The following is a 14,353-nucleotide window of genomic DNA, read 5'->3' as shown; positions in this document are numbered from 1 at the left end:
CCCCTTCATGTTAAGGAATCTAGAATCGGCTGTCTTAGGTGCATATCCGATGCAGGGGTAAATTGTCACCACACGAGGCATTCTTCATGTTTGCTTGCATGCGGGTTATATGATAGCTATCTACCCATAATTATATGTCGAATGAGCGAAAGAAGAAGAGTTGTTAACAAGGTTCCGGAATCAAATAATAAGATGACAGAAAAGCCAGTGAAAGAATAGGAGCTGCCAACGAATGTTCCGCACTCCTATTTAGAGACGCAAAGGAAAAAAGGGAGAAAATCTCAACTATACTCTCCCAAACTGCTGCTTCAGTAGCCCTACGTCTTCTGAGTTCTCGACCACCTAAAGAGCCCGCTTCTCAAGCCCACACTTCTTCAGACACTCCTCAACCTTCAACACAAGATTCTTCGGAATAGACTGGCGCACCCGGTCAATATCCTCCCCAGCAATGCTCGACCCAAACGAAGTCTCAATCACATCGTCGCTCAGCGCAAACAGCTGCGCCGCCACCATGGCGGTGCCGCCCTCATCCGAGGTGAAGGACACGACGGCCGAGGCCGGGGTACACCCAGGGTTCATCTGGGTGTGGAAGGAGCCCTGGGGGAAGACCGTCATCTGGTTCGGGCCCAGGTCGGCTCGGATGACGCGCTGCTTGCCGGAGGCGTCGAGGACGCCGGCTTCGGGGACCATTTCGGTGATGAGGCGGCCCGAGGTTACGACGAGGAGTTCGGAGGCGCGGGGGTGGAGGTGGAGGAAGGACATTGCGCAGGCTTTTTATTCGTTAGTAGCTTCATCTTTGGATCTCTGGAGTTGTGTCTTCGAAAGTACCGGGTAGGGAGGCGACGGCCATGCTACCACCGAGGCCGGTTACGGCGGGGAAGGTTTGGCGGTTGGCGAGGGCGATATGGGATTTGTTGAAGTCGTAGACGAAGTATTCGTCGTTAGGGAGGAGACGGTATCGGGCTGCACCGCTAGTAATGTATTAGCAGCTGATTTCAGTGTCAGTCTAAGTTGAGAATTTTCACTCACCTCTCCGCGAGTTGAAGTTGAGCAGTCAAGCTGAGACCCGTGGCCGACTCGTTGTCTCTCCGATGAGGAGCAGCCATGGCGAGGGAGGACAGGGCCATGGCAGCAAGGGGAAGGTTTGCGATGAGCATTTTGATGGTTGTAGATGTCAGTGATCTGAGGAGGATGAGTATTAAAGCAGTTGCTCTGATGTAGCTGGTCTTGTAACGAGTCTGTTGATCCAAATCACTTCACCTGGGTATTATAATGGCTTTTATATGAAGATATTGACAACTTCAACGAAGCATCTCAATGCATCTGCGACATTACATTCCAAATCATCTTGATCCATATCACCATCTGACAGTATCCCAGCTCTGCCCCGTCGCAGCTCGAAGAAAACATAAGCCATCTCAAAGGCTTCAACTACTCTATCTAGCTGAACACCGCCGCGCTCGCTGCCTTGAAGATTGCCCGACAGATGAAGTGACAAATAGTTCTTGACAGATTCCTGAACAGGATTGGCTCATTTCTGCAGTCATTTCCACAATAGGGCGCAGTCTGGTCCAGTTGACGGGGCCCCAGATGGAGCCGAGGCTGAGTCTGACGCGCTGACGTAGTCTAGTAGACTTGCTGAAATCGCCGAATCGGGTCACCATATCACCACTATGTACAATAAGATATCACCTAAATGGACCGGCGAGCTCCAAACGGGCGCTGAAGAAGTCTCAGCCTTCGGTGCGGTCGAACTGCGGACATTCACGGCGTAACGACCGGAGATCGCACTTTGCTGATAGCGCCGTCCGCACCTTCCGTAGATTCACCTGTCATTCCAGGCTTTCATCTGATATTCTCTTCACTGCCTGGATAAACGGAACACACATCGGAAGAAAGCTTCATATACCCCGTCAGTCCCATTCCTGTCACCAGCCAGCAGGCGCCCGTCTAGGTCGACGGGTCAGGTCAAACTGGCTGGGTGGTGGAAAGGTTAATGGTCAACAATCAATTACGCCCACAGCCTACTCGACGACAGGCTCCGAGTTCGAACCCCAGCATGTGCACCAAGAGATGTAGCCACACCGGTGGTGAACTCTTTTTTTGTTCGGCTACTGAGCTGATCGAATGCTACTCTATATTCACTTAGGATTGTAGGAAATGCCCAGCTACTCCTCACTTGCATTTTCCCTGTCCCCTAGGCAACGAATTTCGACAATTTCTTTTCTGTTTGGGGTACATCCTATCTATCGTTAAGATTGTTAATTTGTACTTCTTGTTTACATAAAGGTATGCTGATAGCTGTTACATCTATTCCAAGACGGTATGGATGGCGAAGGGGACAAAGTCGTTGACCGAGCAAATCACAAAGACGCAGGCTGCTTCAGGAAAAGCTTGCCGTCTCTGTCTGATCAACCTTCATGGTTCCCTACTATGCCTATGCCGCTTCCATCACGGTTTCTTCCTAAGGTTTCCCCCTGTCTGCTGAGCACAATCTCCTTCGACTGATGTAGAGACTAACCACTTTAACAGGTTCCCTTGGTTTCAGGCTATTCATTCTAGCTTTGAAGCGGCTGATATTACAAGATATAGGCCGCCGTCTAATTTAAGCCGTAAAATGATTGAGGACTTTGGAAGGTTCTTTCTTACAATTCTAGCCATCACAGTGACTTTATAGCGGAGTTTATAATAGGAACATCATAGAGTCATCTAGCACAATAATGCTCTATCTGTTACATGTCTGTGCGCTTCACTCTATCAGTGTTGTTGAATATCAGAGAACCTGTCGGTGTAAGAGTCACATCGGGGCTGAGTAAGTGCCGACGCCGCCACCTTGGCCAGGGGTCTCCAATTACTGAGTCAACGACAATGTTTAAAGTATGAACTCGTGCCTTTGTTTGTGAATGGTACTGAATTTACTGTACGAGACATATTCCTTTTTGTCCACAATAAAATAATCCTTCAAATAACGAAATTTCTTCATTTCTCCTTGAACTAGCATTGGCAGTTTTGATCACCCTTGACACCCATGGCGCCCGGAACATCATCCCGCAACACGGCTCAAATGCCACGCCTCTTCAGCGAAAGCGAGCTCCGTCGCTTCGAAGACTGCGCCAATGAGAACCAAACCCTCGCGGACTGCTGGGCAGGCGAGCAGATCGTCATCGTAGCCTGCGAGCTATCAGACAGATACCAGTACGCCGACCAACGCAATTCCAGAGCGATAGAGATAAATGTCATGTCACCCGCGGACAAGTCTATTTGGCGATCCTTACCTCTTGATGACAAGAAGCATGACGCCTTCAAGAAACATTGCAGCACCAGAACAATTCGCATGCTTGAGAAGTCGAAAGTCAATAAGAGTCTTCAGCCAAAGCCTTGGTCGTGGTATAACGTCGCCGCTGCGCATGAGACGTTTGAGCTCTACGAGGATGAGGCGCGGGCTAAGGCACAAGAGACGTTTGATGCGCTGGGCGGTCAGGCGTACGCGACGGTGTGCGTTGTGAGCTACGATCTTCGCGAGACCATGGCTGCGCTGGAGTTGTTCAAGGTTAAGTTGCCTTCTTCCAAGGTTGTGTTTGTGGACTTGATCAAGGTGCTAGAGCATCAGACGAGGGGCGAGGGGGTTATTCCGGAGCAGCTGAGAAAGTACACCGATGACAATATTGCGACGAGGAACGGGAAGCTTGATAGGCGGCCTGGGACGCCGAGGGGCTATCTCGGGATGCCGAGCATAAGGTTGTTGGAGGTAGTTGGGCCTGCTGCTGAGAGCCATAGGGCGGATCATAAGAAGCTTGAAAAGGAGAATGTGGCCTTGGAGAAGATTGTCAAACGGATTCGCAACGGATAAATTCTTGGATTCTTGAGGTACTCTGACGTTGGTTTCGTTATCTTAGCCACTGTCTGATTGGACGAGGTCAACTTCCTTCTCCATCAACAACGTTAATCGAAAACGGCAGTGATGTAGTTTGACATGAGCCAATGATAATCCGATGTTCTAGAGCCACTGCCTTTGAAGTCTTCCTCGTTCTATTGTACTTGGAGCTATGTTGCGTTAGACGAACCGAAGCCTGAAGCTACAACTTCATACAGGTCTAAGATAGTCCGCAACTTCAGTTTGCTGAGCGTAGGCATTCGCGATATTGGCACGATGGGCTTTCTCGCCTTCCAAGAAGAAGTTCCGAATCTCTTCCGGACTCATCTCCGGACGCACGCTCTTCAGATTCTCCTGAATTCGCCGCAAGCCTTCTCTGGCCTTTGCGCGGATCGAGCCAACATTAACGCCTACCAACTTGCCGTCTCGCTTCAAAATCTTCCCATCCACCATGACCAAGTCAACGTCAGCGGGAGTAGAGTGAAGCACAGCAGTACCTAAAGGATTCGCCGATCCGCTGAGCGCGCGCTTGCTTGTGATGACAACTATGTCAGCACGCTTTCCAGGTGTCAGCGTGCCAATCTTGTCACCGAGACCGACGGCCTCGGCACCGTTCCGTGTGCCCCAAATCAGGGCATCCCGGACGCCAAAGTCCATCTTGAAAGAGACTCGTTGATCGAGGTGTTCTGCGCGATGATCTAGCCCGCGCTGCACTTGTAGCTGTAGTCGCATCTGAGATAGCAGATCGGGCGGGACAGCGCTCGACGTGTCGATGCTCAGCGATGGCATCAGACCATGGGCGAGAGCTAATCGCAGGGGAGGAAAGCCCATGCCCATCTGTATATCAGTGTCAGGCGCCAGCGCGACTTTGCCTCCTGTCTCAGCGATGAGACTCATCTCATGGTCCGTCAGGTTCGTGCAATGGATGTATACGTGCCCGGGGTGCATGTATCCCATATCTGCCCTGACCTCCAAGTCGCTCGTGAGGTTGGAGGCGGGAACGGCGCTCGAGTGCGAACAGCAAAGAAGATCTTTGTCCTGGGCGAGTTTCACTTCGTCGCCCATCCAAGTGAAGGGTGTCGTGCCTGACTGGCTGAGCTGTAACGCCACGCGGACGAGTCCTTCGCCTGAGTCTTCCTTGGCCATCCTTTCAACATGCTCCATGCGTGCTCGCCAGCCTTCTTTGCCCGCAGGAACGTCACCGTACTGATCGCCACTCATGCCGTAGCAGAAGAAGGCCCGGATCCCAGAGTCCTTGAGACCCTGAAGCTCCGCTTCTGCGTGCTCCGCCGAGTGGAAGGACTCGCAGGTGTCCATGATGGTAGTCACGCCGCTATCGATAGCCTCGAGGGCGCCTACAAGAGCTGAGGTGTGCATATCCTCCACGCCTGTCGCGGGCAGCCACCTGGTGTACGTGTTTGAGAGGAAGTGCCACAGGTGCTGATCTATGCCGATGCCGCGGGTAAGGCACATAGATACGTGACGGTGGGTGTCTACCATCCCGGGGATGACGACGCCTTCGGTGGCATCGATGACTTCGGCATCTGGTGCTGATATGTCGCTTGCGTTGCCGACGGCCTTGATGATGCCGTTCTCAATGAGGATAGCACCGCTGTCGAAGTCGCCAAGGGATTCATCGAGAGTGACAATGTAGCCGCCAGTAATGAGGTACTTGCCAGACATTGTTGTTGAGATTCTAGTGAATATTGGGGGTCTATGGTATGAGGGTTCCCAAGGTGATAGGATGAGAACTAAGGATGTGGTTTTGATGACCTTGTTTCGACTACTGAATTCCAGGGACCATTCGACTATCTCGCTTTCATTTATGTCCTTTCGCAAGTCATGTTCGCGCTCTTTCGAAAAGCGCGAAGGTGGACAGTAACTGTCAGAATACCGACGCTCGCGCCTCGCGCTGTTGAGTTGCGCGTGTTTGGAGTTCATCGACATTATCAACGGGCTTTTCACGCGTCCCGATTTCCGTGATAAAACCACTTGATCCATCAATGAATCACTATCAAGCGGGACTGCGTGGTACTCATGAGCGGATCACAGTCTGCCAGCTCATGGTCTCTAGGGTATCCTACATTCACAGCTTCACCTGAGTGACTACATACGAAAGTCACACGATGCTAACACACCAGTAGATCAAACAATTCTTAAAAGCCACCGGCTTTCCCCCCTAGAATCAACAAAAGACGGAAAGACATACTTCTACCTAGTGCCGATGATTGAGGATAAAACGGATTTTTCCAGGTTGAGTGTGCAAGATAGTAATCGATGAGAAAGATCACGACGCCTAACAGGATGAACAACTTCTGTGCGTACTCAGGATGCAGGTGCTCCGCATCGTAGTAACCGCTGCGGCGAGAATGTGGATCGGTAGTCGGCGCCGGTTACATTGGGCTCACGGGCCGCTCCGTGAGCCAGAACACAATCGGATGCATCGTGCATTTGTGGTAATTTAGCAGAGAGCCTGATCGGGGCAGGGTAAGCGCTCGAAATGTCCCGTTCCACAATTTCAGGCAACACTTTTGGAGTCATATGAAAGACTTCACCGTCTCCCAATTTGTGGGACGCGGGGTTTACGAGATTTGGCGATGGGCAAGGCAACTTAGACGGGTGCTTTCAAGTGGTGTTGTCAACGAGTAGTTAAGTGGAAGATCCATACAACCTAGGTTTCGTCACTCCGTGCTACCTTACTTCGGTTTGCTACCTTAGACAGGCTCCGAGAAGCCCGTCCATCTCCGTAGCTTGCCCTTCAGACAACACTTTGTGTCTCTGAAGAACCTGCGATTCAGCCCCTCGCCAATAATCAACAAACGCAACACGCCGAAATCTTGCGATCCGCCACCATCGTGAGTTTTCCAACAAGACACCTTCGCTGAGGCTCGTCACCCCCTAAAGTTGTCTTCCCGCTGATCCAGATGGTTTGAACCAGTGCCTTGAGCGATGCCTTGAAGATCATCGACAACGCTGAGAAGCAGGGCCAGCGCCAAGTGGTGCTCCGTCCTTCCTCCAAGGTCATCGTGAAGTTTCTCCAGCTCATGCAGCAGCATGGCCATATCTCGGACTTTGAGGAGGTCGATGACCACCGAGGCGGCAAAATTGTCGTTCAACTCACCGGCCGGTTCGTGATCCATGTCTCCTGATTGTTATGCGAACAGTTCTTGGCTGACCCTTTTCAGATTGAAAAAATGTGGCGTCATCAGCCCTCGTTTCAACGTCCGACTGGGAGACCTGGAGAAGTGGGTTGTCTGACTTCTGCCTGCCTGCCAGTTCGGCCATGTCGTGCGACTCGTGCTTACCACGTCCGCCGGTATCATGGATCACAACCAGGCCCGCAGAAAGAACGCCTCGGTCAAGATCCTTGGATACTTTTACTAGACACTCCCAGACATAGAAACATGTATATGGAGCCTAGGCATTGTGAGGGGGGCTTAGCATTTGGCACATCGGAGAACTTGTTCAAGGAACTCTAGAGAACCCCTCGATGCGGAAAACTCAACAGAAAATTCAATAGCAATACCGTTGCATTGACAGAAGTACCGTTTTTGGAGCATCCCATCGTGAAATTTCCTGATGAACTGGGTGCAAATCTTGCTGAATCCAGAGGACCGAGAGCAAATCACTTGGCCGGCAGTGTTTTTGGATTGGATGCTGGGTTGACATATTCCAACTCCATGTGGATTTTGACGAAAATGATCGCGATACTTGATTAGGTAAGTGGATGATTTGCAGGCATTCTCTCATTGGGTCCTTCTTTGTGCAAGTGGACCCTTCCCGGGTTTCTTATCGATAAGAGCAGTGCGACACCGTGCAGACGTGGGGGTCCACTCATCTTGAGTTGCGCCTTCCCCATTTCCACTTGGGATGTGTGGGGAAGGGGGGCATTTTTGGGGGAGGAGCAGCTCAACACGCCCATCCCCCGCGTTGTGCCAGACACCTGAGGCGCAACTCTGCTAATCTCCAATTCCATCTCATCTTGCGCCCACCTCCCGTCTCCATCTCACCGGCTGTCGCGAATATCTTCAGCCCGCCCTGCGCAACTTGCTTGGCGTGCTACAACGTACCCGCATCCCTTGCCCATGAGAGTATCACCGCCTCAAAAGGTACATACGGGCTCAGCAAACCATAAATCCAAGCTACGCTTAAGCACCAAGCGTCTCTCTTGATGATGCTCTCATGACCGTTGTCGATGGCGAGCCATCCATCTCCCGGCCAGCCTGGTAGTGCTGCAGCCAACTACAAGCGTGCAAGTCGCAGAGGTGCTCCTCGACGATTCCCCTGCGAACACCCGGGTTGCGACAAGTTATACTCGAGAGCAGAGCATCTCCAGAGGCACCAGTTGAACCGTGAGTCAACTCCCCTGTCCAGTCGCAGCCCTCGTAATGTCACAAAGCGCGGCCTGACGCGTCTCTATAGACAATCCCAAAGAAATCTTCATTTGCGATATCCCTGGTTGCGATCAGAAGTTTGTTCGCGCTGATCTGCTGTCGCGTCACAAAAAGCGTCACTCATCGTCGTACATCCCTCGAAATCGCGCGCCCAGCTTCGCCTCTGCCGCATCTGGCAACCAATCCGGCCCGGCTGTGTCATCTCCGACTTCTGGCGCACCATCTCGGCCAGCATTTCCTCAGCCTTCAACAAGCGGCCCTCACGATGCCGCCATCTTGCTAACTCCCGATTCTGCTACGCCCACACCGACAACGGGTGCATCAAACCCGTCCCTTGCTCAGCATGTCAATAGGATCAGCCAACCTACCACCTGGCCGTCCATCGATGATATGGCTGTCGAGATGATGCGACCGAAACCGCCTTATTACGGACGCGATCAGATGACCCTCCCCGAGGCACCACCTCTTATGCCGTCCTTTGACCCGAGAGGATTCCAGCCCGACGAGGCACTTTCACGGGAGAACTTTGCCGTCTGGCTATTTGACTCTCAAGCAAGCTTCAGCGACTTCAATGGAGTCGCCAACCTTCCCTTCCTCGAAGGTGGCCTTGAATCAACTTTCAACAACAACATTCCCTATGACTACGAGTCACTAACGAGTCGTTCACAGCTGGATCCGACGCCACCTCGGCAAGTTGAAGTTAGCGACGAACTCATTAGTGAGCACCGGCGGCAGGAGGTCCTCAGGTGGCTGAAGGTTTTCCGACACAAGCAACCCAAGTACGAGCCGCGTATCGTTAGTCTTGTACAGGAGAGCAACGGAGACTTACCTGCTCTGAGTCTCGAGATGATGAGAGATTGTTTACAAGAATATTGGAAGAGGATCTCGCCACGCTTGCCGATCGTTCATCAGCCAACATTTTCTTCGAATCGCTGCTCCATCTTCTTGCTACTCGTGATGATTGCCTTGGGAGCTGCATCATTGAGTAGCAGAGACTCGACTGGCAACTTGGAACCGTACGGGGGGCTGGCAGACGTAATTATCTCCAGCAGTCGGTGGGAAATTCTCACTCATGAGGAGGCTTCAGCGCCGGTGGGCCTGTCCATAGCTCAAGCAATGCTGTTGCTCGAGTTCTACGAGAAGATATTCTCTTCCAGGCGCATGCACGAGAGATCGCATATATACCACTCGGCCTTGTTGAATCTTCTTAGGAGAGGAAGCCCTCTAATTGGACGAGCAGGAAGCGAATCGCCCCCAGAGGAAGAAGCCCCGGCACCGAACGACGGACCTGCTTCGGACTCGAGAACGTGGTGGGTTCGATGGGCCGAGAGCGAATCCATGCATCGCGTCGTTTTTGCGGCCTTCATGATGGACACTGTCCATGCAGCCATGTTCGGCCACAACGCCGATATGGCTCCGCATGAGATCCGACTTCCCCTCCCATGCGACGATGGTTTGTGGACAGCCGCGACCCCGAATGTCTTCCGACAACTCGATGGGAACTACAGAATGTACGGTATCAAGCAGGTGTCCTTTCTCGATGGACTGAAAAGTGCTTTGCACGGACAGGAAGTCAAGACACACACTTTTGGACGCATGATTATCATGTCGGGCTTGCTTAGTGTAGGATGGCATCTGTCCCGTCGAGAGTCTCACCTCAAGTGGCTTGACCTGCGCACACCCAGCACGGAGACCCACGACAGCTGGAAAAAGATCCTTTTCCGCGCTTTCGATGAGTGGAAAGAGTCCTTTGACAGCGCTGTTGGTGCGAACGATCTATCCGAAGGGCTAGGACAGCCACCAAGCTCCAACGGGCCCATCCACTCGGCCGCTGTTCTCTACCACCTAGCCCATATCAGTCTTCACGTTGACATCGTCGATTGTCAGGTATATGCCGGCGCAAAGCGATTGGTCGGTCGCAAGGTCTCAACCCGCGATCATGCCAATGCTGTTGCGAGAATGAGGACCTGGTCGAATGCACCATCCACCAGGCACGCCGTTTTGCATGCCTTCAGACTGCTCTACCGGGTTCTTGTAGACCACAAAAACCCAAAACGGCGGACGAGCAGCTTCGGCGCTTTGCCTGAACCGGTCTCTGTTTACTACTCCTGCCGCAGCGAGCCGGATCCTCATCGGCCGTGGATCATGTACTATGCGGTCTTGACAATATGGTCTTTTGTACAGGCTCTGGGCATCCCCAATAGGAATACGCCCCTAGGAAGGTATAGCGAAATTGCTCGTTACCTGGCCTACTTCTCGAGTCTGGAAGAGTTGAATGAAGAGGCCACGAGGAACCTCAACGAGAGGTTGCCGGAACTACTGGACCTGCTTGAGACAAGCTTCAAGCAGTCGCACTCGGAGCTCCTGAGAGAGGCCAGTGAAAGGCTCAAACTTTGCCGCGAGATGCTAGTATGAACGTGGTCTGGACATTCCGATGAGCTCCTCAGTGATGGGGATGGCCCCAAAGAGGGCTTTGCCAGCACGCAAGAGGAGAGACGAATACTGTATGAGTCGGGCGCGGAAAGATCCTCTGTGAGACTCGCCAGTGTCACGCCAAAGCGCGCTGGGCGCCTCAACAGCGACGAAGTTGATGATAGATGTATGTTGCGGATGCTAGGTCTCGTGCCATTGATCATGTGAGATGTACTGACTCACTCTTTAGACCCGAAGCTGGATTGCCCGTGACTCTAAGCCTCTCGAATCAGCACTTGGCTTGGGCAAGACGGTCATAAGTTGCCAACAACTATGTTCTTTACCAAGGATTCATGGCCAAATTACAGTGTATGCGGCCTCCGACGTGAATGTGTCAAGGGCCATCAGATGTTTGTGAGCATCATACTGTCCAAGACAAATTGGATTCTACAGGATATGTATCTGGCGTATGGGTATCATCCTTGACGGCATATGAGAAAAAGGAGTAATCCTGAGACTGATAGTATACAAAGAGAACTTGAACTATTCATCAACGAATATCTGTTACAGGATGAATGGGTTACAGTGTTTGTTCGGCTTGCTTCACTTCCGTCGCTTCTTTCCATCACAACATAGCCGCTACTCCGCGGCACCAGCACGCATACGACCTTATCGCAAATTATACCCTCGCGGATGAGTTTTCCACGTCAGGAGCCAGGCCCTATCCCTATGCAGCCGCACCGGCAGCAGCATCAGCCTGCGGGAGGAAGAAGGCGAACTCTCCATTCATGTTGGCAACCTTCAAGGTCAACTCGTTCTCCTCGGCTTCGAATTCGAGTTCACCGAGAGCCGGGTCGATGATGAAGGCGTTGAGTTCCGGGAAGAGGCGGCCTACTTGTCCCTTGCTGATGTCGAGGGTATCTACATCTCATGTTAGCCCATCACTGCCAGTTGAGCAGGACTCAAAAGTCTGACTCACTTCCTGGGTTGAGAATGTAGTCAATCTTTGAGAGAGTCACGCCCTGTGCACCTTCCGCAAGGCTGACTTTATACGATACCGCCTCGATGGCGGTGAACCCCGTGGGAGGCGGCGCAGGAGACCTGTTTTCCGTCACGGTGAGGGTTCGGCCGACTGCGTTTTGGAACTCGACCTCGAAGCGTCCATTTTTCTGCGAGTGATGAGCTTCAGATACATGCGTATGTCATCGCCTTTGATAAGAGTAAGACTTACTGCAGGAGGAAAGAGGACATCTTGCTTGACATTCGCGCCGCCTAACCGCACGGGGACGATGAATTGCCCTTCAATCTCCTTTTCATTGGGATCCTTTGCCTCCTCGCCGCCGGCAGCGCCGCCTTCTGCTCCTCCGGCTGCACCTCCTTCTGCTGCGCCTGCCTCGCCTGCGGCAGCTTCTTTTTCGGTAGCTTTTGAGGCAGTTGTCGCGGCGCTTTGTGCGATGCTTCGGTCTGCGAGACTCGAATCCGTGGAGGCTTGTGTGATACCGTTGTTTCGGGGAGATATTTCAGTAGTCGAGATTGGCAGTGACGCTGCCAGGAGGAGTTGGCATGAGATGGTGGCAAGTGTTGAGAGCCTCATTTTGAGAACGAAAAAAAAAAAAAGTATATTAATATGAGAGTGAAAGGATAGATTGTGAAAGAGATCAACGCGGTTGACTCGTAACAGCGGGCTTGCCGCGGAGAAGAAGAGTTGATGAAGTGAAGTATACTGGAATGGGAACAGAAAAGAGCGCAACCATCACGATGAACGCCGGTGGGCGGCGCCTAGGTACTCAAAGAGGTTATATGCCCAGACGGACTGATTTCGCTGATAAGATTCTCTCGTCTACGACAGACATGCACGGGGTTTGGCTGTGAGGGCCGCCGACTCGCCAAGAAGGACGGCATCATGAAACCCACACAAGACCGCAAGGATGCGCAAGTAGACGAGTCCTCCCCCCACCATCCGCGCCGCCAAGGTGCGCCAAGGTGCATCTCGAGAGCCTCATGATGGACGAATGCGGTAATTTGGGGGGTTTGTCACCTTGCGTGCTGCGCGTGCTGCGCAACGGCGAGCGGCTGGTCATGCCAGTTTGTCGTTGAGCTCCGGCATTGGCGCTGCTTGGCGGTGTGGCAACTCGTCTCTACTTGTCGTTTTCGGGCGGTATCTCATGCGGGGAGAAGCATCGAACACTGGAACCAACGACGAAGTGATAATGCACTATGAGTTGATGCTGAAGTCTGGGTGTTTAAGAGCAGTTCCATCAGAGGCCGGCCGTGGGTTATTTAGATCGTGGTTGAATGGAGTTGCTGGACTAAAGACTAAGGTTGCGATCTTCTGAAATTCGTCTGATTCCCTCAGAGAGCGCCAGAATTTCGCCGTTGTTAGTCGACAGCTGCCCCAACAAACCCTTGCTTTCCTACCACCCTTTCTCAACTGTCCCCTAACGATCCTGAATTTCGGCTGACTTTGAAGGGGTAGAGTCCGAACCCCCTTCACCAAGTCTCAGATGACAGCTGTTGTAGGCTAAACTTAGACTCTCAAACGTGAGCGATCCTTTGGTCGAATCAGCACGCTGAGAGACCAACGGACCCCCTGTCCTGGCCCCCAACTGCCAGGGGTGTACAGCACCAGAACAGGCCAACAGCAACTCTACCCAGGCCGGCGGATAGCGCTCATGCGACCAGTTGCTCCGTTCACCGTAGCGCCTGCGGTGCTGCGATGCTTGCGCGAGTTGCCGCGCCGGCTCAACTTGCACCAGACTGAAACGCGGGCGTTGGATGGCGTCATGGAGCTGGTTCAGGTTTGCACAACCGGAACCCCCCCCCCCCCCTTTGGTTCTGATCAACTCTTGGATCGAGAATTCCTTCTCTTTTGTGCGCTTGGTAATCTTGGTAAAAGCTTTTGTGCTCTAGGCGAGAAGATGAACGGTCGGGTTTGCTTTGAGGACCGATCACACAAGTCACTGAAGAAGGAATAAGTCGGGTAATTGAGACGATTTTTTTTAATCTTTTTATTTTTTAATCTAGAAAATGTTGGAGGATGAGTCAGGAGCATGTCTCTCATGAACGGCATTTAGTTCGCCTTGGCAATCAGCCCATTTTGACTCGTTCTTCGATTCTGGCAATATCCCGGCGAGTGAAGAGCTACGGTCACTTGTGCGGCCAAGATGCTGGCCGGATTGGCTTTCGTCCAAGCTTGACGCCGGTGGTCATCTGCGATTAAGCAATGGCTCCAACGATTGACCTTGAAATCCGACTTGAGGCTGTATTTTTAGCCTGAAGACGGGTGAACAGATTTAGCCATGATCTCTACCTGATAAGGATGTTTGTGTTAGTACACACCCTCAACGATGAGGCTCAAGTCAAGACTTTGGCCGCTTGGCGAGCTTAGATCTTGCGATTTTTAGAAAGAGTACCCAGGCAGTATGATTTTGTTGCAACAGCTGCCTCTCAGAACACAGTGTCACTAATGATGAAGCGCAATACAGAGTTTCTAATTTATGTTGAGGCAGCGACACCTTCTCAATCAAATGCTTTGGGTTGGCTAAGCCGCTCAAGAGCATCCCGGGCAGCACCGCCGATGCCCACGGCAAGCTTCCCCCACGGTCGGATGGACAGCACGGCCAACATCGGCTTAAAAGCGGGGCTGCACCGAAGTTCCCTACCGGCAAACCCG

General features: G+C 52.3%; 5 protein-coding genes across 5 annotated transcripts; 2 read left to right on the top strand and 3 right to left on the bottom strand.

Moving 5' to 3' along the window:
* Positions 1-342: 342 nt before the first annotated feature.
* HER10_EVM0001061 (uncharacterized protein) lies at positions 343-1,157 on the bottom strand (the record flags this gene model as incomplete). The annotated part of the gene is made up of 3 exons (XM_035470822.1): positions 343-770; positions 829-971; positions 1,030-1,157. The coding sequence occupies 3 exons, from the start codon at positions 1,155-1,157 to the stop codon at positions 343-345; spliced, it is 699 nt and encodes a 232-aa protein (XP_035332111.1).
* A 1,850-nt stretch (positions 1,158-3,007) lies between these two features.
* On the top strand, positions 3,008-3,850 carry HER10_EVM0008035 (uncharacterized protein; the record flags this gene model as incomplete). Its single annotated transcript, XM_035477572.1, has 1 exon — positions 3,008-3,850. Exon 1 carries the CDS (start codon positions 3,029-3,031, stop codon positions 3,848-3,850), a length of 822 nt encoding a protein of 273 aa, XP_035332953.1. The 5' UTR covers positions 3,008-3,028.
* A 234-nt stretch (positions 3,851-4,084) lies between these two features.
* On the bottom strand, positions 4,085-5,557 carry HER10_EVM0006522 (amidohydrolase; the record flags this gene model as incomplete). The annotated part of the gene is made up of 1 exon (XM_035476105.1): positions 4,085-5,557. The coding sequence occupies one exon, from the start codon at positions 5,555-5,557 to the stop codon at positions 4,085-4,087; it is 1,473 nt and encodes a 490-aa protein (XP_035332776.1).
* Positions 5,558-7,855: 2,298 nt separating this feature from the next.
* On the top strand, positions 7,856-10,705 carry HER10_EVM0011466 (uncharacterized protein). The gene is made up of 2 exons (XM_035480899.1): positions 7,856-8,226; positions 8,297-10,705. Exons 1-2 carry the CDS (start codon positions 8,070-8,072, stop codon positions 10,681-10,683), a joined length of 2,544 nt encoding a protein of 847 aa, XP_035333385.1. The 5' UTR covers positions 7,856-8,069; the 3' UTR covers positions 10,684-10,705.
* Positions 10,706-11,407: 702 nt separating this feature from the next.
* HER10_EVM0001850 (uncharacterized protein) lies at positions 11,408-12,274 on the bottom strand (the record flags this gene model as incomplete). Its single annotated transcript, XM_035471585.1, has 3 exons — positions 11,408-11,601; positions 11,660-11,849; positions 11,912-12,274. The coding sequence occupies 3 exons, from the start codon at positions 12,272-12,274 to the stop codon at positions 11,408-11,410; spliced, it is 747 nt and encodes a 248-aa protein (XP_035332212.1).
* Between the last annotated feature and the right edge of the window lie 2,079 nt (positions 12,275-14,353).

Source organism: Colletotrichum scovillei (assembly GCF_011075155.1).
Source record: "Colletotrichum scovillei strain TJNH1 chromosome Unknown Contig00006, whole genome shotgun sequence".
Taxonomy (NCBI): Eukaryota; Fungi; Ascomycota; class Sordariomycetes; order Glomerellales; family Glomerellaceae; genus Colletotrichum; species Colletotrichum scovillei.
This window is presented reverse-complemented; position numbering and strand designations above follow the sequence as displayed.